Here is a 23245-nt window from a genome sequence, read left to right as displayed (position 1 = left end):
TCATTTTGATTGGTATTACGTTATTTCAACTTAGGTCGTAAATGTGCTTCTGTGTTGATGCATTTCTGCAATTCATGATGCTAAGTATAATAATCAGAGACACTTAAACATTGTCAGATTTGGACTGTAGGACAAACTACATTGGCAAAAACACTATGACAAAAATGGCAGCTTTTTGCTACTTTTCGTTTATGTTTGTCACTGTGTGTGTATCTCCATCAGGTGTATGATGGTGACAACACTAACTTCCCTCTGGTTGGGAAATTTTGTGGAAACACCATCCCTGCTTATTTTACATCCAGTGGAAACTTCCTGACGATTCACTTTGTCTCTGATAACGTAGTACAGAAATCAGGCTTCAACGCTACCTACAGAGCTTTGCCATGTAAGACACTTCCTACTCCGCACTCTTCTTACTACACTCTAAACAAGGCTTAAAGCTGTACAACACCATCTTGCTCACTTAAAACCAATACTTACCCCAAAATGACAAATGTGTTCAAAAACCCATCTGGAGCTGCCTCATTGGCCAGGAGTCCAGTCATAGTTTACATGTACTGTGTACTGTGTACTCTCACCCAAATTTCCACTGTCTGTGTTGATGCTATACTTTCAATTATGTGCATTTACCTAACCTCTCAATATGCCTGCTCCCCCTCAGTGTTTTGCGGCGGGACTCTGAATGCCACCACCTCCATCCAGACCCTGACCTCACCTTCCTTCCCCAATGCCTATCCTCCTTACACTTCCTGCCGCTGGATTCTGGATGCTCCAGCCCAGGAAAGCATTAAAGTGTCAATTGAGACCTTTGTCCTCCAGCCCAGCCAGAGCTGCTCCACAAACTACCTGGACATAAAGGACTGGCCTGTGGTGAGTGTCATGTTGGCCTTTAAATGTGTATACATGAGGAGGCTCAGGCCGAGATCAGGTCAGTCCTGGTTTGGGCATTTATTGACTACATTTACATGCACACTAATATTCCACTTCCATTATTTCGAACATGACAATGTTCTGAATTTGATCCAGGTCATGTAAACAGCATACTCGCTTTGGATATTCTCAATAAGGCGTCTTTCCCAATTTAGCATTTTCTGATTAAGACGTGGGATATTCTGGTATTATTCAGGATTCAGAGGCATTCTTTGGACACGTAAACACTGCATTCGGAAAATGCGTCTCAATCTGGGGTTTTACCACAGTTTACGGCTAACTGTCAGCTCTGTGTGTTGTTATGGTTGTTGTATACAAAACCAACCATCCAACCAGACCTTTTGAAGAAGCTGGTTAAAGGAATGAAAGAGGGAGGCTGTGTCTACCACCGGTGGAGAACTTTGAAAATGCACGGCTGCATTAAATCGGAATATTAGTGGAATATTCTCTTTCATTAGCCATGTAAACAGCTCAGTCAGAATAACGTATTTTCCAGAATTATGGCAAAAACCAGAATATTATGTACATGTAAACATAGTCACCAGGTAGAACCGAATTACAAAGGACAGCAGCTGACCTAACATCTATTCTCGCATTGCCAGCTCTATCTCCACAGTGCTAGGGAGGAAGGTCTGGCTAGTCCACACAGCATTCCTGGATAGGAGAATAAACGTCAGGGGTTGCTTGCATTTCTTTAAACCAGTCACAATGGTCTTGGGCGGCGCCAAGCTCCGGACGCAGGTACGGTGGCTCTGCAGAATAGTCTTGTGAAGGAACTTTTCTTTGGTGTAACATTTGCACCCCGCAAAAGAAAACGCCACATACAATATTAACTGTAGTTAATATTTAAATTAGAATTGGAAACAACTTTTGAACGTGCACAATATTCCACCAAAACAAGTTCCTTTCCGAGGCTATTTTGCAGTGGCGGCGCCGTTGCTCCATCTGCCGCTTAGCATCGCCCATGACGATTGTGATTGGTTTAAAGAAAATGCCAATAAACCACAGCACGTTTTTCTCCCATCCAGGAATGCTGTGTGGACTAGCCAGACCCTCCTCTGCAGCGCTGTGGAGGAAGGTCTGGCAAAGCGAGACTAGTGTTTCCCCTAAAACTGTACAGACCTGGTGGACCACCAGGCCAACAGGAACCCCTGGTCAACAATGGTCTGTGGTTAGTTCACGTCTGTAACAGCAGGACAGTCGAATGTGTTATCTAAACTGCTAAAGTCAGTTGAACAGGTGAAGTGAAGATAACATTGTCTGTAACTATAAACCCTACAGGTAGTCTGGCAATGCCAGACCGATCTCCACACTGACGGATTCCGTGTTTTAAGCTGAGCTAGACTAGAGAATGTTCAGTTAAAACGGATCGGTGATTCCGTTTTGCCCTCGTTGTTCTCCGTGAAGTTTGCTTGCTGCTGGTAAGGAAATAACGCGAGTAGCATGTGAACAAGCTTTAAGAGTGACATATTTTCCCCCGGCCCTCCACCAGGCTAAAGCAGTCAACCTAGGGGAAACACTGATTGTAATATCCATTCTGTAATATCCATCCTGAATTCTTGTGTTTCCAGGGAGACAATGGACAGTCACATAAGTTCTGTCCATCAGATGCTCATCCTCCAGACTTCTACAGCTATAGCAGAACACTCCTCCTGCACTTCAAATCTGACACCTTCATGACAGGAAATGGCCTGAGGTTCACCTATCAGATCACCAGTAGGTACCTGTAGTACACCTGTGGCAGGGTGAGAAGCAAGACATAAATATCTACTAATACTAATTAAATGTGTGCAAGTTTGGTTTTAAAAAATATAAGAGAATTTAAATTAATCTTTGGGACCGTTGACTTATACAGTAACTGGCTGCCAATGGAGAGCATATTCACAGCTTTCCATCTGTCAGCACCGCTTTACGGACACACTCAGGAAATTACATTTCAATTTAGTTGGGTTTCCCAAATTACAGAACAAATACATCCATCCATCCATCCATCCATCTTCGTCCGCTTATCCGGTGTCGGGTCGCGGGGGGAGCAGCTCCAGCAGGGGACCCCAAACTTCCCTTTCCCGAGCAACATTAACCAGCTCCGACTGGGGGATCCCGAGGCGTTCCCAGGCCAGGTTGGAGATATAATCCCTCCACCTAGTTCACCTAGAACAAATACATAATTTTCCTTTTCCCATAAGTGGGGTCGATCCATGCAGATAGTTTTGGTTTCATTTTCCAGGTTGTGAGATATCTGGCTCTGAGATGTTTGCCTTCAACCCAATACAATGGAGGTTAATGGGATTTTATTTGTGCTGCTCACAGCATTTCAAAAAAGTCATCTCTTTTCCAAAAACGGCGTCCATGTTTCTCTGGATAATCCACAGAACGCACTGTCACAGTTTTCATTGACTCCTTTTCCCGAAGAAATAGCCCCAATGAACACCGCACACCGGGTTTTGAAATAGTAGGGCTGCTCGACTATGGAAAAAAAATCGTGATCATGATTATTTAGGTCAACATTGAAATCACAATAATTTAACACAAGTACTCATTGACTTTTGGAAAGATGTTTCAATTACTGAACTATAAAAAACAAAAAAAACGGTGAAACAGTTGAACTGTGAAATCTTTTCACGTTTGAACTTTTTTTCTCATTCAGAACAAAAGAAAAATAGAGTTTACTTGCAAAACACAATGTGAAAATTACTGTTTTCCTCCATTACATTGTTTTTGTGATTGTTAGGAGCTGAAATTGTATTAGCGATTCAAATGTGATTAATTGCACAGCCCTATAAAATAGTAGCACATGATGGGTACTGAGGGGACTTGGTTCCAGAGCAGTGCTCTGACTGGGTCTGTGGTGGTGATTTCCAGGCTGTAGCCGGACCTATGAACAGGAGTACGGCTACCTGAAGAGTCCGGGCTGGCCCGACGTCTACCCCCACAACCAGGACTGCACCATCGTCCTGAAAGCGCCCCAGAACAGCTACATCTCCTTCTTCTTTAACAGTTTCGACTTGGAGAGCCACAGCCAGTGTGAATTTGACTACCTGGAGGTAAAACAACCAGCACACACGTAGGGACATATTTAAATAAAGTTTGTAATCAAGGTTTTGTTCAAAGGCAACAAGCTCTGCTCCACTTTATGCAATATGATCAGAAAAGGTCTCGTCCTGGTTATGAGCACACATCCAACGTGCTCACCTCATGAACTGTTTTCTTTGTAAATAGAGGTAACTACATGAATAATAACTATATTTAATTGGTCAAATCTTTTAATGATTTGATATTGTCAAAACAAAGTACAAATGGAAAAATAGAGTCACTTGTGGGTGTTTCATTATTGTTTTTTACATGTGTCTAAAAATATGCTTTAAACAAACCTATATGCTTATTATTTTTATTTGTTTTTTGATGCACTACAAGGCCAAACGCATAGGCACAGGGATGTCCATGTACTTTTGGCCATATAGCAAGTCTGTATACAATAAAGGGATACCTTGCCGAATTTCAGCCAACTTTGTATTATAAATATATATAATAATGTGGGTAGTATTAGTTACAGTATGTTTATAGAACTCTCTGTTGTCTCTCAGGTCCGTAATGGCAGCACAGCGGACTCACCACTGATTGGTCGGTTCTGCGGCAGCACCTTGCCCAGCCCCATCTTCCCACAATCCAACCAGCTCTATTTACGCTTCAAGAGTGACTTCTCCAGCGCTCGTGATGGCTTTGAGGCCACATGGACATCCTCCCCTCACGGTGAGCTGAATTATGTGTCTCATGTGGTAGTTGTTTTTGAAATATTGAATCTTTTTCTACTTTTTCCATGGTCATAACTGCTTGTAATAATACTGTCTAGGATCAGTAGAAATGTCTTACTGTTTACTTGCCCTGCTTTTTCTCTCAGCTGATGCATCTTTGTTTACTATGTTTGTGTACCAGGTTGTGGTGGTACTCTGTATGGAGACCATGGCTCATTCTCAAGTCCCAACTACCCAGGCACCTATCCCAACGGCACCCACTGCGAATGGGGCATCATGGCACCCAGAGGTCGTGTGGTGACCATCACCTTTGCCCAGATTAGTATTGATGACCCTGGAGATTGCCAGAACAACTTCTTGAAGCTGTATGATGGCCCGGACACCTCCTCGCTGCCTGTTGGACCTTACTGTGGAGTGGTACGTAATCCAAGAAAGCTGTTACTGCTTCACCTGTAAGGCCTCATTCACACTGCCTGCGTCGGCTGTCCGTTGCTCCAGCAAAAACGCAGGCCTTTCCATTCATTTTGAACAGGGGTAGTGCGTTAGGCTGCGTCAGGCACACTATGAGGGTAAAAAATGGGAAACGAGCACTGAACTGCTCGGGAGTTTGTGCAATGGCTGAATGTTTCCTGCAACAACAAAGCACTCGCTGTGTTTCTGCTGCTTGAATTGAATGTAAAAGGCACCATTAAAAAAAAAAGAATGACAGTTACATTTTAAAGTGCTGTTTTCTGCTGATATTTTCTTTCAAATAACACAAATCACAGCCTTTTGTGATGTGTTTATTGCCCCAGTTGACATTGATGATGATAAAAAAGACAATATATTTTGCAGCCATATAACGTACAAAAAAAACTAAGTTGACTTCAACCTTTCTGACCATGAATAGTATCACAAAGAGGGTTTGATCTCATGAAAATCTTAAAGGTTCCATGACATGGTGCTCTTAGGATGCTTTTATATAGGCCTTAGTGTTCCCCTAATACTGTATCTGAATTCTCTTTTATATAGACCTTAGTTGTCCCCTAATACTGTATCTGAAGTCTCTTTTATATAGACCTTAGTGGTCCCCTAATACTGTATCTGAAGTCTCTTTTATATAGACCTTAGTGGTCCCCTAATACTGTATCTGAAGTCTCTTTTATATAGACCTTAGTGGTCCCCCTAATACTGTATCTGAAGTCTCTTTTATATAGACCTTAGTGGTCCCCTAATACTGTATCTGAAGTCTCTTTTATATAGACCTTAGTGGTCCCCTAATACTGTATCTGAAGTCTCTTTTATATAGACCTTAGTGGTCCCCTAATACTGTATCTGAAGTCTCTTTTATATAGACCTTAGTTGTCCTGATCTGAATCACTTTGCTTTGCATGATGTCTCTCTCTCTCTCTCATGGGTGGGCAAAATTCTCTGGGCGGGCAAAGCAGAGAAAGGGGAGGTAACCTTCCTCCTTATGACCTCATAAGGAGAAGATTCCAGATCGGACCATCTGAGCTTTCATTTTCTCAAAGGCAGAGCAGGATACCCAGGGCTCGGTTTACACCTATCACCATTTCTAGACACTGGGGGACCATAGCCAGGCTGGGGGAACTCATATTAATGTTAAAAAACCTCAGTGAAATGTTCATGCCCTGGGACCTGACGATATCATTTCTGTGAACACAAAAACAAGTTGAGGGAAAAATAACCGGCTGCTGCATTGCTGTGATGCTCAGCGAAGAGCTCCAGTGATGTTACTTTATAATGTGACTTTGGGGTGTGACTCTTTACTGGTCTCACGACTCCACTACGATTATCCTGTCAGCGATTCAAATCGATTCGATATCACGATGCATCATGATGCTTCACCTCCTCGGTATTATTATATATTGCTACACATAGAGCTGTATTCCAAATGTTGCTGTACAATTATTACAATACAGAAATAATTGTGTTTACAATATAATTGTCTCTTTAAACATATTTAACAATGCATTACTTTTTTAGTAAAAATATTTTGGTTATGTTACTGTCATGTATGTTATTATACATTATCATTATGTGCATGTCCTTGTAACTTGCTGCTGTAACAGAGACATTTCCCAATTTGGGGTTAATATAATAATTATCTATCTATCTATCCATCTATCTATCTATCTATCTATCTATCTATCTATCTATCTATCTAATAATCTATATATGTAATTATCTATCTAGCTATCTAGCTATCTAATAATCTATTTATCTAATCATCTATCTATCTATCTATCAATCTAATTATCTATCTATCTATATATCTAATAATCTATATATCTAATCATCTATCTATCTATCTAATTATCTATCTATCTATATATCTAATAATCTATATATCTAATTATCTATCTATCTATCAACTTTCTATCTAATTATCTATCTATATATCTAATTATCTAACTAACTATCTATCTATCTAATAATTTATATATCTAATTATCTAACTAACTATCTATCTATCTAATAATTTATATATCTAATTATCTATCTATCTAATAATCTATATATATATACTTATTATCTATCTATCTATCTATCTATCTATCTATCTAATAATCTATATATATATACTTATCTATCTATCTATCTATCTAATCTATATATCTAATTATCTATCTATCTATCTATCTATCTATCTATCTATCTATCTATCTATCTAATTATCTATCTATCTATCTACCTAATTATCTATCTAATAATCTATCTATCTAGCTATTTTTTTAATAATTGTTACAGGCCTAGTAATTCAAGTCAGATATATAGTATATGAACTCCCCTTTTTATTGTACCTGCTTTTAAAACAGACACTTCCTGAATGTAGCGGAGTCTGAACACAGCTAAACTAAAAAATGGTCTGTCACTGCAGCGATGCAGAATGGTGCGAGTCGCGATGCATCCATGCATTGACTCATTCCAACCCCCCTAATGTGACTTCTCCTCTCTGTGTTGTTTGTTCAGGAAACCAACATCGCTCCGTTCACCGCCTCCTCCCATCACGTGTACGTTGTTTTCCAAGCCAATTACACCACCCTGCCTTCAGGGTTCAGACTCACCTGGAGCAGCTGAAACACAAACATACACACACACACACACACACACACAAACACACACACACACATGCAGACGATGACTTATTTCCTAATGAAGTATTAAAGGTAAACATCTGTTGTAAATTTATTTTTCCACCAAACCAATGTTATAATATAAATAAATCTATACTGATATAAAACATGCTTTGTCATCTGTCATTTAAGATGTTCAGTTTAGTTTGATTATATCTGTGTTTAAACCAACAACCCCACTGACCTGCTGTGTTTGTTCAAACTGCTTGAAATCCTAGTAGAGAGATACTTTACAAATACATAATTTGATTAAAGAATGATAAAGTATCAGTCTGCTGCCCAGCTGCTAGTCATGCATTGCCAGACCTTCCTCCACAGTGGTGCGGAGGAAGGTCTGGCTAGTCCACACAGCATTCTGGGATGGGAGAAAAACGCGCTCTTGTTTATTGGCATTTAAACCAATCACAATCAGATTGGGCGGCGCTAAGCCTCGGGAAGGAACTTGTTTTGGTGAAATATGTTTACGTTCAAAGGTTGTTTTAGTCGTGCAACAGAAAACTCAGATTGGCCAGATAGTCTGTCGGGATTTGTATAATTTCAAATTGTTTTGGGTTTTGTTAATTTTGGTTTCAATACCAATAGTGTCAGAGGAGGGCAGTTCTGAGCGGAGGGAGTTACAAATAGGAGCGAAGTTGAAAGTTCTCGGGTAGCTTCCGCTTCATCCAGGTGGGAAAAGAAGCTGACTTAATGAAGGATGTGGAATGGAACAGAGTAGAAGACAAATAAACTAAGTCTGAAAACTTGAGCAGGAGACCTCAGAGATGCTATTGGTTAGTGAGTAATTTGTGTGCTTTTGTTTCTGGAGATTCGGAAGTGCTTAATATTAATTTAAGAGAACGGGGTGAAGTTAAGAGCAATTTTTTTTTCTGTTTAAAGACCCAGTAGTTTATCCGAATGACGATGATGTCTTAAAAGTTTGTGGAAACGTGGTTGATAAGATAAGATAAGATAAGATAGAACTTTATTGTCTGTTCACGCAAAATGTTCTTGCGTCGTCAACATTAAAAAACCCAAACATCTATATGGTCACTCAACTTTTGACACACCTTTCAGTCACCTCCCACACCCACACACACACACACACACACACATAGACAGAGAGACAAACACACACACTGACATATACACACACAGAGACCACACACAGACAGAGAGACACACACACACATAGACGGACACACACAGACACATGCTGTGCAGTAAAGTGAGAAAGGTTGAATAGTAATGAAAACGCATAAGCCCTGTCGAGGCTACAACCAACTTATGAAAAGTCATAATAACAACACCATTAATAAACACCCACTAACAAAGTTAAGGTCGAAAAAAAGCCATAGTATAGTATGTCAAAAAAAGCCATAGTATGTCGAAAGAGTCATAGTATAGGATGTCAAAAATAGTAATAAAAAAGTCATAGTCAAACAAAGTGATGAAAAAGTTTTGTATAGTATATGCATTGTTAAGATTTAATTGCTGCAGAATACATACACAGGATCAACGAGGATGGGATTCAAACCCACGCGTGCAGAACACAATGGATTAGCAGTCCATCACCTTAACCACTTGGCCACCTCATCTGTTTGACACTCACAGTTTATAATTTCGTTAAAAGCCTCGGAATATAGAAAGCCATTGTATAATATGTTGAAAAAAGGTACAAAAATGTCATAGTACAATATGTCGATAAAGAGATGAAAAGCCATAGTATAGTATTCAATTCAATTCAATTCAATTTTATTTATAGTATCAAATCATAACAAGAGTTATCTCGAGACACTTTACAGATAGAGTAGGTCTAGACCACACTCTATAATTTACAAAGCCCCAACAATTTCAACAATTACAGTAATTCCCTCAAGAGCAAGCAGTGCGACAGTGGCGAGGAAAAACTCCCTCTTGGGAAGAAACCTCGGACAGACCCAGGCTCTTGGTAGGTGGTGTCTGACGGGCCGGTTGGGGATATGATGAACGGTGGCGATAATAGTCAAATTAATAATGGAACAGTGACTTCAAATGGTAGTCGTAGTAGTTCATGTCATATCAGGGCGCTGCAGGGCGTTACAGGATGTAGCGTGGCCCAGCAGAGCATGGATGGACGTAGCAGGAAGCAGCAGGGTTCAGCAGGAAGCAGCATGACATTGCAGGGCACCGCAGAGCTTAGCAGGGAGTGCAGCAGGACCACGGTGACAGCTGGAACCAGGATCTTGGTGCCAACGTTCTCCAAGGAAATACGCTGGGTGAAAAAACATAAGGACTCCGGGTAGTAAACTCCCCAGAAGCTAGGATTAGTAACAAGCATTTCTGGGACGGGATGCAAACAAATGGTAATAGAAAGGGAGAGGAGAGAGCAGCTCAGTGTGTCAAAGGAAGGAAGGAAGTCCCCCGGCAGTCTAAAACACGCCTCCTCTTTTCGCTGAACCGCCCCCTGGAGCGCAAATACATTCCCTATTTTACCGACGTGCGTCTGTGGAGGGAAAAGTCCGCTGTGCGTCTGGTGCAAAATAGGAATGATACATGCGTTGGTGTAAAAAGGCAATTGCGCTGGGTGCAAGATAGGGCCCATAGTATGTCGAAAATATTGAAAAAAAGCCATAATATAGTATGTCGAAAATATTGAAAAAAAGCCATAGTATAGCATGTCGAAAGTAATAAGAAAGACATAGTATAGTATGTCAAAAAAAGTTATAAAAAAGTCATAGTATTATATGTCGATAAAGTGATGAAAAGCCATTATATAGTATGTCAATAATCGTAATATAAAAGCCGTGGTATAGTATGTCAATAATCGTAATAAAAAAGCCATAGTATAAATAGTGAAAAAAGCCATAGTATAGCATGTTGAAAGTAATAAAAAAGCCATAGTATAGTATGTCAATAATCGTAATAAAAAAGCCATAGTATACTATGTCGAAAAAAGTGATAAAAAAGACATAGAATAGTATGTCGAAAAATGTGATTAAAAAGTCATAGTATAGTATGTCGTAAAAAGCCATAGTCGAAAAAAGTGATGAAAAAGCCTCAGTATAGTGCGTTTAAAAATTTATTATATAGTGTGTCGTTAAATGCAAGAGTATAGATAAGAATGTGCCAGTGACTTCATACTACTATATGACTATTTTGATAAGAACGTTTTTTAAGAATATTGTTGAGTGTTGTTTCAATGCAAACAGTTACATTGTTAAGATTTGGTTGTTGCAGAATACACATACAGGATCAATGAGGATGGGATTCAAACCCACACATGCAGAGCATAATGGATTAGCAGTCCATCACCTTAACCACTTGGCCACCTCATTTGCTTAGGTAAGAGTAAGGTGTATCGAAAAATATTATAGTTTATCATTTCGTTAAAAGGCTCAGAATATAGAAAGCCATTGTATAATATGTTGAAAAAAGTTATAAAAATGTCATAGTATAATGTGTCTATAAAGTGATGAAAAGCCATAGCATAGTATGTCAATAATAGTAATAAAAAGCCATAGTATTGTATGTCGAAAAAAGACATAGTATAGTATATTGAAAAAAAGCGATACAAAAGTCATAGTATAGTATGTCGAAAAAAGTGATAAAAAAGCAATTGTATAGCATGTCGAAAAAAGTGAAAAAAGTCATAGTATAGTATGTTGAAAAGAGTGAAAAAAGGACATAGTATAGTATGTCAAAAGTGATAAAAAAGTCATAGTATGTCAAAAAAGTGAAAAAGCCATAGTATAGTATATCGAAAAAAGTGATAAAAAAGTCAAAGTATAATATGTCGATAAAGTGATGAAAAGCCATAGTATAGTATGTCAATAATCGTAATAAAAAAGCCATAGAATTGTATGTCGAAAAAAGTTATAACAAAGTCATAGTATAGTATGTCGAAAATAGTGAAAAAAGCCATAGTATAGCATGTCGAAAGTCATAAAAAAGACATAGCATAGTATGTCGAAAAAAGTTATAAAAAAGTCATAGTATAATATGTTGATAAAGTGATGAAAAGCCAAAGTATAGTATGTCAATAATAGTTATAAAAAAGCCATAGTATAGTATGTCGAAAAAAGTTATAAAAAAGTCATAGTATAATATGTCGATAAAGTGATGAAAAGCCATTATATAGTATGTCAATAATCGTAATAAAAAAGCCATAGTATAGTATCTTGAAAGTAATAAAAAAGACCTAGTATAGTATGACAAAAAAAGTCATAGTATAGTATGTCGAAAAAAAAGGGAAAAAAAGACATAGTATAGTATGTCGAAAAAGTAATAAAAAAGCCATAGTATAGTATGTCGAAAAAAGTGATAAAAAAGTCATAGTATACTACTTCATACTACTATATGACTATTTTGATAAAAACGTTTTTTAAGAATATCGTTGAGTATTGTTTGAATGCAAACAGTTACATTGTTAAGATTTGGTTGTTGCAGAACACACATACAGTATCGATGAGGATGGGGTACGAACCCACACATGCAGAGAACAATGGATTAGCAGTCCATCACCTTAACCACTCGGCCACCTCGTCTGCTTAGATAAGAGTAAGGTGTATCGAAAAATATCATAGTTTATCATTTTGTTAAAAGGCTCGGAATATAGAAAGCCATTGTATAATATGTTGAAAAAAGTTATAAAAATGTCATAGTATAATGTGTCGATAAAGTGATGAAAAGCCAAAGTATAGTATGTCAATAATAGTTATAAAAAAGCCATAGGATTGTATGTCGAAAAAAGACATAGTATAGTATATCGAAAAAAAGCGAGACAAAAGTCATAGTATATCGAATAAAGTGAAAAAAGCCATAGTATAGCATGTCTATATTTACTTACTTATATACTTACAATTGCAATTGCAAACAAATGTATTGGACTATCTCTCTATTAAATCAGGGAACCTCTGTGTGTGTGTGTGTGTGTGTGTGTGTGTGTGTGTGTGTGTGTGTGTGTGTGTGTGTGTGTGTGTGTGTGTGTGTGTGTGTGTGTGTGTGTGTGTGTGTCAGATACCATCTGAGCCAATAGAGGGCACTGTTTGTCTTCAAGTAATAGTTAAATGCAGACAGTATCTGTATTCACATTATATGTATAAAACAGTAGCAGTTTAAGCTTGTACCAATACCAACATAAATAAACATAAATAATGAATCTGCAATATATAGTATGTATCACAGTAGAAGAGTGCTTTGATTTCTCTGTAAGCCGATACTATATATTACATTTTAAAAGAACAATTCTATATTAATTTTGTGATAAAAAAAAATGAATTTAAAGCCTTTAAGCAGTGATTTACTTGCATTGACGCACATTCAAAAGATTCCTTATACAACATTATGATTAGTTTTGGGTCTCTGTTAAAATTCATAATGGCGTCAGAGTGACCCTTTATGACATGTCCTACAATTTTTTTTTTTAACAGAATGGAATGGATCACAGCAATTCAACATGCATTTGTGGCACTTCTACAACAGCTACTACACTACTGTACTGTTTATGTTCATGCAAGCACAGTTTGAAATGTCTTCACGTCACATGAATATACTGCCGGTGTGGGATTAAGTGGCTGTGTGACAGCAGGAGGGCTGTGGGATGCAATGAGGGCCCTTATATATGCACACGTGGGTGGATGAATGGATTCATATTTTGTTACATTTGGCGGCAGTAGCTCACTCTGTGGGGACTAGGCTTGGGAACCAGAGGGTCCATGAATCGGTATGGAATGTTGACAGGTAGCTGATGCCAGTTCACCTTATGCAAGGCACAAGGCCCCCACCTTGCTCTCTGTTCAATAAAGGTTAATAAAACATAATTCAATTAAGATGGGACAGTGAATAACCTGAAACCTGATAATGTAAAGTATAACTAGCTCCGCCAATGAAGTTATGTTTCCGGCTAGGTGTGTCGGTTTGTTTGTTGGTTGTTGGTTGGTTTGTTTGCTAGCAGAATTGTGAAAAGAGTTTTGGTGAAAGATGTAGCATGGGCCAAGGAAGAACCCATTACATTTTGGAGCATATCCGAATCACCAGGCGGATGCACAAATTATTTTTCATGTTGTTAACATTGCGAAATAGGGCATTTGTGCTGCATTCATGTGGTGTCATAATAATCAGAAAAAATGAGTTCCTGACTGTGAATATTCCCACTGCATTAACATTGTGAGATATGGCATGGCTTGGCACAGGTTTGCACTCTCAGAGTGCCCTTCTAGTCGATTATTAAATCACTGTCAGCTCTAGCCTTCTTATGACACGACGGAGCTTGTGTGGGGCCAGCCTACTCAGCTTTGTGTTCAGCTGTCCTGTTGCTATGTGCTGTTAGAGCACAGATCATCCATCTGCTACTCTTTCATTTATCTCCATCTACTCTCCCCCCCCCCACGGATGGTCTACAAGCTGACCTGTTGTGCTGGTATGAGAATACAGAGAGCATGTGCCCACTGCCTGGAGGAGATGTTTGTACCGTATGGAAGCGTGTTAGAGAATAATATAATACAGTGCAGTTAGTTTATTAGATAATGTATCATATAATTAAAAACACAAAAATACATACTCTATGGTAACAGTGTGTAGTCTTATATAGAAAAGGCTCTCTTCTCCACCTGTCACCTAGCATTATTATTCCATAAGGACATAATTTCGAGTTATCCATACTGGTTGCTGTGATGAAGTAAATGTGGAAACTGCATTGACTCAAATTATTGCTTGAGGAAAAAAAGGTCAGGGAATCATCAAAGTCAGTATGTATTATGCTTTGGGGACCATGACTGTCTGGACAAAATGTCATGACAATCTATCCAATAGTTGTTGAGACATTTCAGTCTGGACCAAAGTTGTGGACGAACCATCACTTCCATCCATACAGCCACTCAGTTTGCATGGGTCCAAATTTAAACTGTACGTGAGGTGAAATATGAGCCAGGTTGTTGTGAAGGTGCAGCTATTTAGCTGCACCTTCACAACTCTCTTCTCTGGGAAGTGTTTAATCATTGCTGAAACCAGACACTAAAATGGAAGTGTGTGTACAGCATTTCCACCCCTAATTTGAAGCTGTGATCTCCAACCATACCACTTTATTACCAGCAGGACATGTGTGCTCACCGGATAGAATGTATGACACCACAGCTATTTCTGTCAGCTGATGCTAACTGACTGGCGATGAGACTGCAGTCAGTGGCACGAGGCTCTGGAAGTAAGAAGCCAAAAATGACACTGAGGCGAGATTGGCTGTAGCTAATAACTGTGACAGGCCTGGCACAGCCACACAATCTATCAAACTAGACCGTGTGCAACAGTGACACATTGTGTTCTTGAACACAAGACACTCAAAATATAGTTCAGTAACTATTCAGCAGTGGGGCTGAAAAACAGCACCGTACGTACACGTTTGTTGCAGATCAGGCAACGTCAATTCAATTTGTATTTTATATATATATATATATATATATATATACAGGTCAATAGAAGCTTAGACAATATTTCAAAGAGACACATTATTGAAATGTGTAAAGACAGAGACTAACTGGGATTCAATATATGAATATTGCACTGCTGATTTTAGAGACTTAGCTGGAACTCCAGAAGAAGTGTAGGTGGACCTTGTGATTGTTTTGTGAAACATCAATCTGTATTCACAATAGAAAGGATCAGGAAATAATTGTTTTTTTTTACATCATCTTACACACCTGTAAGTCTATAGATAGATTTGTATTCACATTAACAGGTGTTACAAACAAACACGTTGAGCCGGTGTCCTCAACTACGGAGTATCCTTCTTTCAAAGTATAATAATTCATTTTCACTGGCCATGCTCTGTGTGGATCTCTCATGTGATATCCTCTCTGCTTTGTTGTTGTTCATAACTGCACACAATTCCTCTCCAGGACAGAATGTGAGTGGGTGGGAGGCTGTGGATGTGTTATGAAGGCCTTTGCCTTACATTATGCTCACCGACGCCAGTGCAGATGCTCCATATATTTCTATCATTAGAGACACAGTGGAGAATGTGGAGTGGTTATGTTGCAGTGGAGTTGCAGTCGATGGATGAAGTAATCTCTTCCTGTTCTACATTTCTGGGGATTTTACTGTTCTCAAAGTACATTAGTGGTTCTGAATAAATACAAATGAAGAATCCAAACTATTTCTATAAAACTCCTAAAACTAAGTATCATCGGTTTTGGCTATTTTTGATGTGACCAGATTCAGTGTTCTTAGCTGAATAGCAGAAGTTTGTGGCTGAGTTGAGATGTCTTTGCTTTGGAAACCTGTGGTCTGGCCACATTGATATGGAATTTTGAGTTGTTGATATGTGACTCAAGTCATTAAAGACATTTATTTATCGTTTGACTACTAGCCTAGCTTTATGAAGAGTGATTGTAAAAACTAGAATTTTTCACTTCGAACTCGTCAATTACTGATGCTTGGTCAATGGATCTCAGCGTCAGATACAGACGCATAAGGAACCCTTTAGCGTCTGTATGGGAGTAGTATGAAGAGCGACAACTGTAGCGAGTAGTATGAAAGACCGAAGATCCATGTAAGAAGGTAGGTTGAGGTGGTGGATGGGTCAAACAAAACATGACTTATACCCAGGAGACTGGGGTTTGGGTCTTGTTCTTCTCCTGGGTGACACTTACATGTACATTTTGTAATTTCACCAACCATCTTTTCCTAACAACACAAAGACACAGACACAGAGAGTAAGCAACCACAAAATGACATCTCATCTCAAGCTGAATGTTGAATGGAGTCAGGGTCTGATGGGTCCCAGATTGCACATATCCACAGTCAGAAGACCTGTACGCGAATATCTGTTTCCTAGGATGGCGATGGAATGTGCCCCCCTACGCTGCCTAACTCTGATTAACCTGCCCTGGTATTCTTACCCTTACCCTTACCACTCTCACTCCTTATGCATAAACCAGCCAGGTCTCACGGCAGTTTGTGTAAATGTGACGTTATTTTAATCTATTGATACGTGTTCACAGAGACGTTTTTGTCGGTTTTTACGTGGCGGACAACACGAAAATGTTAAGTAATGTATTTCAATGGGAAGCATATTTTGTGGCCACAGCACGAAAATGGTAGGGAGTGATATAAAAAGCCGAAAATCCGCGTAGGGAGGTTGGTCGGGGTGGTGGATGGGTCGAACAACACAGGACTTTGACCCGGGCGAGCGGGTATCGCGTCCAGCGTGTGGCGCTTTGTTTCCCGGGGATGGCGTCCCTGCGTGTGGCGTTTTGTCCTGCGTGTTACTGTGGCGCGTCTCATGGCGTTTAAGGCGCCCTTTCTGCGTTTAAGGCGCCCTTTCCCCGTAAGTTTTTTCCTAAACCCAACCTCCGCCATCCCGTTATTGTGGCGTTTTGTGCCACGTGTTACTGTGGCGCTTCTACCGGCGTTTAAGGCGCCCTTTCCCCGTAAGTTTTTTCCTAAACCCAACCTCCGCCATCCCGTTATTGTGGTGCGTCCCCAGCGGGCCGCCTTGCGGGCCGCCTCCCGGCTTATGGAGCGTCCTTTTCGGCCGCCTCATCCAGCGGGTCCCCAGGGGGCCGCCTCGCGGGCGCCTCCCGGCTTATGGAGCGTCCTTTTCGGCCGCCTCCTGGCATCCTTTCCCCGAGAAAATAACGTGACATTTACATGTAAAAAAACGAGAAAAACGTCTCCGTGAACACGTATCAATAGATTAAGAATAACGTGGACATTTACACGAACTGCCGTGAGACCGGGTTGCATAAACCTAACCCTTCCAACCAACAAAGGCAATGAATACTACCCAATCAAAAGCAGAGTAGGGCGGGACATCCTTTCACCATCCTAGAAAACGCGACCTGTACAGTAGTCTACATAAAGCGAGCAAAATGCTGCAGCCATTTTGATATTGCCAATACAAACGTATTGTGCCGCGAGTGAGGTGACGACTAGAGGTAGATCATGGATCATCATGTAAAACATAATTTGGACAATGGAGTGTGTAACCTGCCTGAGTTAATCGCCCCCCTCTCATCTGCCATACAGCCCATGGTGATGATTATAGTAGTGAAAAACAAAGTATTTTTGTTTTTCAATGGAGTATCGCCCAGTGTGTGCCACACTATTCTCTGGTGGAGCCACTCTTTCCCCATCTTTGTTAAAAAGAAATGATCACGGAGTTTGGGCTGCCAAAATGGTGTGTTTATAAGGGCTCTATCTTTAGACTGGAGCAGCTAAGACACTCCAACATCACTTCAGTGGTTGTCATGGAAACGGGAGTGCAGCCTAACTGCACTTGAGTAGTTGATGATGAGAACGGCATAATGATGACATGATGAAAAGGACTATGAATGCTATGCTATGAATGACTGAATGGGTGAAGGAGGTTAACCTATCTATTTGCATTATGGGTGATTGTGATTGGATGATTGTGCCTTTAGATTGGTTTGTGTTGATCATGTTCACAAGAAGATCATTTTAAGCATATCAGGACCAGAAAGCTTCCAATCCCAATGTTTAAGCCAACACATTCTCATAGACAACATCTCTTCATGATACTTAAAAGCTAGTTACTGAGTGAAGCTTGTGGTGAGTTTGTATCACAAACTGCTGTTTACAAGGTCAAGACAAAAGCTCAATTGTATATGGTAGTCTGCAAATGAAGTGAAAAAACAACATTAGGGAAAATTCATTTTATTTCTTTATTTATAAGGAAAACACACAATAATTAACCTGTCTATAAATGCTACAGTGTTAGCCAGATGGATCATGTTCAACTGCATTCCATTGGCAAAAACCAATGAAGTGACAATAAACCACAAACGAGGAAAACTTACAATAAAAGCAACATAATCAGCGTCCACAAGACAGTAGACATGAAGAACAAAACGGAGAAACAACATTGATGCAGAGATACAGTGAGCACATCAGCCATGCAAAGCAGTATAAATAGAACATAAATGAGCAATACTTTTCCACAAAATGCATGCAATACCCACATCTTCCAAAACTGTTTTCTCACTCATGATGACATATTCCTGCGATGTGCATTGACTCTCTGCTCTGCGCATTACCTCGCGGTTTTACCGCAGATCATGTGTAGCTGGCTTTAGGCTATGTTTAGACTGATACGATCTGAAGAGAAAACGATAAAGTGGCGTCGCGTTCTCACTTTTATTCCACGTTTAGTCAAGCGTTTTGGGGTGGAAAATCTGCGTGTATGTGGTGACGCAAAAGTGTGTGAAATCCGATGTACTATCACAGATGTGTGGGCATTGGGTGTTAACATGTGTGCAGTGCGGGCGCCGTAGCACTCCATTCAGTTGTCATCCAGATTTGTGTCGGGCAACTTTAGTATCGCCAAGCGTCCTCAGTTACCGATAGCTGGGGTAGACTTAATCCTCGGGAATGATTTGGCTGGTGGTAAATTTTTGCCGTATCCCGAGGTGATTGAACATCCGGTTGCGGACGAATGCGTTCCTTTTCGTTCCCCTTCGAGTTCCTTTTCGTTCCCTTTTGTTCCCGTTCGAGTTCCCTTTCATTCCCCCTCTTGTTCCCATGCTCTATCTCGGTTTTGAGTCAAACATTTTCTTGAGGAAAATGTTTGATCTTGGGTGGGGAGGTGTTATGACCCTGAGGTCATATTTTGTAATTTGTTTTGCCCTGCACTGTCAGTTTTTCTCCTGAGGGTGCACATGTGGTGTGGAGCAGGTGTGAGCAACGGATTGGTCCAGCAGAGCTTGTTGCTGTCTCCTGGTTGGTCGCTGGGAGGACAGCGGCCATCTTAAGCCTCATCAGACAGGAGCTCCGCTCCGTCTCTTCACCCTGCCATTTTCCACCATGTGCATGTGTAACCTGTTTGTTGTGTTCCAAGTTATTGTGAGTACTGTTAGTAGCTTTGAGTAAAGATGGTTGTTTTGAGTTTGTTGAGTTATTATCCTTCAGCCATTTTTGTTTTAGTTGGGAACACTTTTCTTTGTCTTATGTTGTTAGTAGCAGCCTGGTAGGAGGGAGGAGTCCGTTTTTTTGTTTGTTCTCTTTTTCTCCTGTTTTGTGATTAGAAGGTTAGGTTAGAGCTTTGTCTTTGCCTTTTAGAATTGTTTTCTTTGTTGTGTTGGGGCCTCCTCTCCAAAATAAATGATAACTGCTACTTTGAACTTCTTTGTCCTGGCCATGTTTGGAAGTGGGAAGAGTGGGAGGGGCACCTGTTATGTTGCGTCCGCATAACCCCTAGTCATCCGGTCGTAACATAAATTAGATAGGAGAAAAAAATGGTCGGGGGTGGGCTTACGTTTCCATGATATGCAGGACAACAACGGGACGGGTTGGGTTTAGGAAAAGAAGAACGGGATGGTTACGGTTGGGTTATGGAAACGCTGAACGTTCTGAATTCTGCCTCCCTTTCCCCCCTTTCCTCACCTGGCACAAGTCTTTCATTGATGTCATCAAGGAATGAAAATAGGCATTTGTTAGTGATGGCCAAATTAAACATTTTCTTTATTTTCTGAGACTCCCTCACGTCCCGTGCCCCCCTGTATTACCATTCTCCATCCATCCAACAGATGCCCTCAGACTTCCCCACCTGTCACAGTCCCTCGTCGTTTCCGATACAGGCCAGTCCCTCCTGCCCTGCAGTAACCCCTGTGACCTTTCCATCGCCTGACCTTCCTCGCCCGCATTCTCACCTGCTTCCCATTTCCCTAATCAGCCTGCCAGTATATTTATCAGCCCATTTCCACCCCACGCATTCTTTGCCAGATTGTCAATGATGCGTATGCCTTTGCTCTCCGGCCATCTGAACCTGAACTAGGGGCCATTCGAGGAACTACAGTTGATTGACTACTGCACTGGTGGGGGCGATGGTTTACTGATGAGATGATGGATGGATAAGTGAGGATTAGGGCGTTACAGTTTTAGTAAAAGATTAATGAGATTAAAGGCAAATCACATGCCAAACCACTGCACAGAGGATAATAATATTTATATTTATATTTATTTAAGACTGGATTTTACAACTCTGGAGGTTGTCACTGTAATTATTTTTCTTTTGGTGCAACAATTGTATGGTTAACAGTAGAAATACTCTGTAGTAAGTAATCTAGAGGAATGCCAGCCTGTACACACAAGCTGGCATTCTTGTAGCCAACGCAACTTTTTGCCAGCTGAGTTTTCTTTGCCAGAGCCTTTCGAATTGGCACCCCTGCTGCATCATCTGAGTGACTCCATTCAAATTAGTGAGGGAGATTTGTTACTACCTGACCCGCTGGCCATCTGCAATACTACAGGTCTACAGTCTCCTACAGTTAGGGCTGGGCGCTATGGAGAAAATCAAATATCACAATATTTTTTACCAAATACCTCGATAACGATATTGCGACGATATGTAGGGTTGACAATTGGTCCTTTCGCAAAATATTTACACAATGAGATGTGTGATAAATAATGATCAGTAATGTTGATATAATGACTGGGTAAAGGCAAATAATAGAACTGTGAGAAAAGTCTGGAAATTTCAGAAAATGACATCACTTTACTGTAATGCAGCCTGTAAAACCAGGAAAAGACAACACTTATGTCATATTACGATATCCAAAATGTAAGACAATATCTCAATATTACGATATTGATTTGTATTTAATGTATTGCCCAGCCCTACCTGCAGCTCAATGAATGTTGTTCTCTGATCAAAAAACTAATGAAATATATTTAATTGTATACATGATGCATTTAACCCTATTTCAGAAAGCCCCAAAGGGACAAACTAGAAACCAAGGATGTGATCTTTACTACACAGTTTTCAACAGTGACAGTAAAGACTGGTAAACGTATATAGTCGTTCTGCTATTCTGAGGAAACACTGCCTGAAAGGCAGATCTATGGTAGGCATTCCTTCTCTCTGGTCTGTCTACTAAATTTGGAGTGGGTAATGTTGCTATGGCAACAGCAACCTCTCCAATTAAAGCTTTTAGGTAGAGCAGTATTTCAAAAAGGACCTCAAGAATAAACCACCATTTTCTAACAATGAAGTTCTCTCAGATAGACTCATGGCTTCTGCATAACAAATGCTGTACGGCCATCTGACAACCTAACTATATTGTTTGAGTAGCAGCAGTTTTGGCTGTACTTTTGGCCTGTGATAAGTGGACTTGAGTCCCAAAGAAAAGGACATGCTCACATTCTTTGAAGCTAAATATGGTGGAGTGGTACACTAATTGTATGTCAGCACTGATGTCTGTGCACGTCCATCATGGCCATGGACAGCTGACCACACACACCTATACTCGATTGATACTAGATTGAGATTTGCCAGATGCTGCAGTTCAAACTGTATTTTAATAGTCTAAAAAATAAGTACCAATACCCTTTGGTCTATTTTTTCCCCCCACCAAAATAAGGAAGAGATACCATCCTAAAACACTGTTTTTCCCAACAGTTAAAACAAGAGATATACAGTAGCCTATGTACTGGCCGTTTCAAGCTAACTTAAAGGTAGCCCGATTTTGATGATGTGTAAGGCTGTGGAGCAATATTTTTTGCGAGTGTTTTACCCTGTTTGGTTTGAATCGTGCATGCATGTTTTATAACCACCAAACGGACCCTCGGATAGGCTCTTCAGAGAATTTGTTGCTTCCTGGAAACAGAGAACAGAGACAAATACTGTACTACTCATCGCCGGATAAACAAATAATATGCAAAACCAACAATGAATGTATCTACTCACAAGTAACATATGTGTGTATCAAAGCCTGATCTTCCTCTGTGCCATAGAGTTCCATTGTTGTCCAAAAACTATTAGAAACACATAAGTGAGTCACTCTGTTGCTCTGGGTGACATGTTCTTTCATTACCATGAACATACATACTGTAGTTTATTGTGACTCAGTGCTCCCCCCAGCCCCCCCACACACACACACACACACACACACACCATCCTACAAGTATTATTAAGAGAGCTACACATGGCTCAGCCAGTCAGTCTCACTGCTGATTAGCTCCAGTGGCCAACTGTGAGATTGCAACAAGAAAATCCTCTGGGGTCCAAAAAGCATTTCCCCCATTAGTCTGTTGACAGGGCAGCTTGATGTACAAACAGTTTTCAGCCAGGAAAGTTTCATATTTGGACTAGAAATGTTATGTTCATCTGCGTGACGCCATCACAATTTTAAGTCTGTGGGCCGAGCGGGACAAAGCAGGTGGGACCAGGGGGAGAGACTTTCATACCGATGTGCAGTGGATAGCAAACCAGGAAGAGGCAGAAATGTTCACAAGTCATTTTTTGGAAGTCCAAGTCGAGTCTCAAGTCTTTGACCTCGAGTCCAAGTCAAGTCTCAAGTCTTTGAGGGGCAAGTTCAAGTCAAGTCTCAAGTCTATGTTCATCTGATCTGTCCCATAAATCTTATGAATTCAAAGCATGTCCAGACAGTACAGTATTAAAATCAGTTGTGGGATAACTTTATGGGGTCTACTTAACACATCCCTCTAGCCCTCGGACCT

The 23245-nt window shown here is 40.2% G+C and overlaps 1 protein-coding gene and 3 non-coding genes across 4 annotated transcripts in view; 1 reads left to right on the top strand and 3 right to left on the bottom strand.

Annotated features, from left to right (window-relative positions):
• The window catches only part of cubn (cubilin (intrinsic factor-cobalamin receptor)), a 100074-nt gene extending 92199 nt beyond the window's left edge, over positions 1 to 7875 (top strand). Inside the window, exons 61-67 of the mRNA XM_028569959.1 lie at positions 223 to 385; positions 662 to 870; positions 2502 to 2646; positions 3793 to 3974; positions 4515 to 4680; positions 4864 to 5099; positions 7656 to 7875. Coding sequence (XP_028425760.1) covers positions 223 to 385; positions 662 to 870; positions 2502 to 2646; positions 3793 to 3974; positions 4515 to 4680; positions 4864 to 5099; positions 7656 to 7763 — 1209 coding nt within the window. The 3' untranslated portion in view covers positions 7764 to 7875. The remainder of the gene's footprint in view (positions 1 to 222; positions 386 to 661; positions 871 to 2501; positions 2647 to 3792; positions 3975 to 4514; positions 4681 to 4863; positions 5100 to 7655) is intronic.
• A 1436-nt stretch (positions 7876 to 9311) lies between these two features.
• trnas-gcu (transfer RNA serine (anticodon GCU)) lies at positions 9312 to 9393 on the bottom strand. Its single transcript has one exon. It is a non-coding gene; the product is annotated as a tRNA-Ser (tRNA).
• A 1637-nt stretch (positions 9394 to 11030) lies between these two features.
• trnas-gcu (transfer RNA serine (anticodon GCU)) lies at positions 11031 to 11112 on the bottom strand. Its single transcript has one exon. It is a non-coding gene; the product is annotated as a tRNA-Ser (tRNA).
• A 1127-nt stretch (positions 11113 to 12239) lies between these two features.
• trnas-gcu (transfer RNA serine (anticodon GCU)) lies at positions 12240 to 12321 on the bottom strand. Its single transcript has one exon. It is a non-coding gene; the product is annotated as a tRNA-Ser (tRNA).
• Between the last annotated feature and the right edge of the window lie 10924 nt (positions 12322 to 23245).

This window comes from Perca flavescens, chromosome 22 (assembly GCF_004354835.1).
Source record: "Perca flavescens isolate YP-PL-M2 chromosome 22, PFLA_1.0, whole genome shotgun sequence".
NCBI lineage: Eukaryota > Metazoa > Chordata > Actinopteri > Perciformes > Percidae > Perca > Perca flavescens.
The sequence above is the reverse complement of the archived record's forward strand: the minus strand, read 5'-3'. Positions and strand labels throughout refer to the sequence as shown.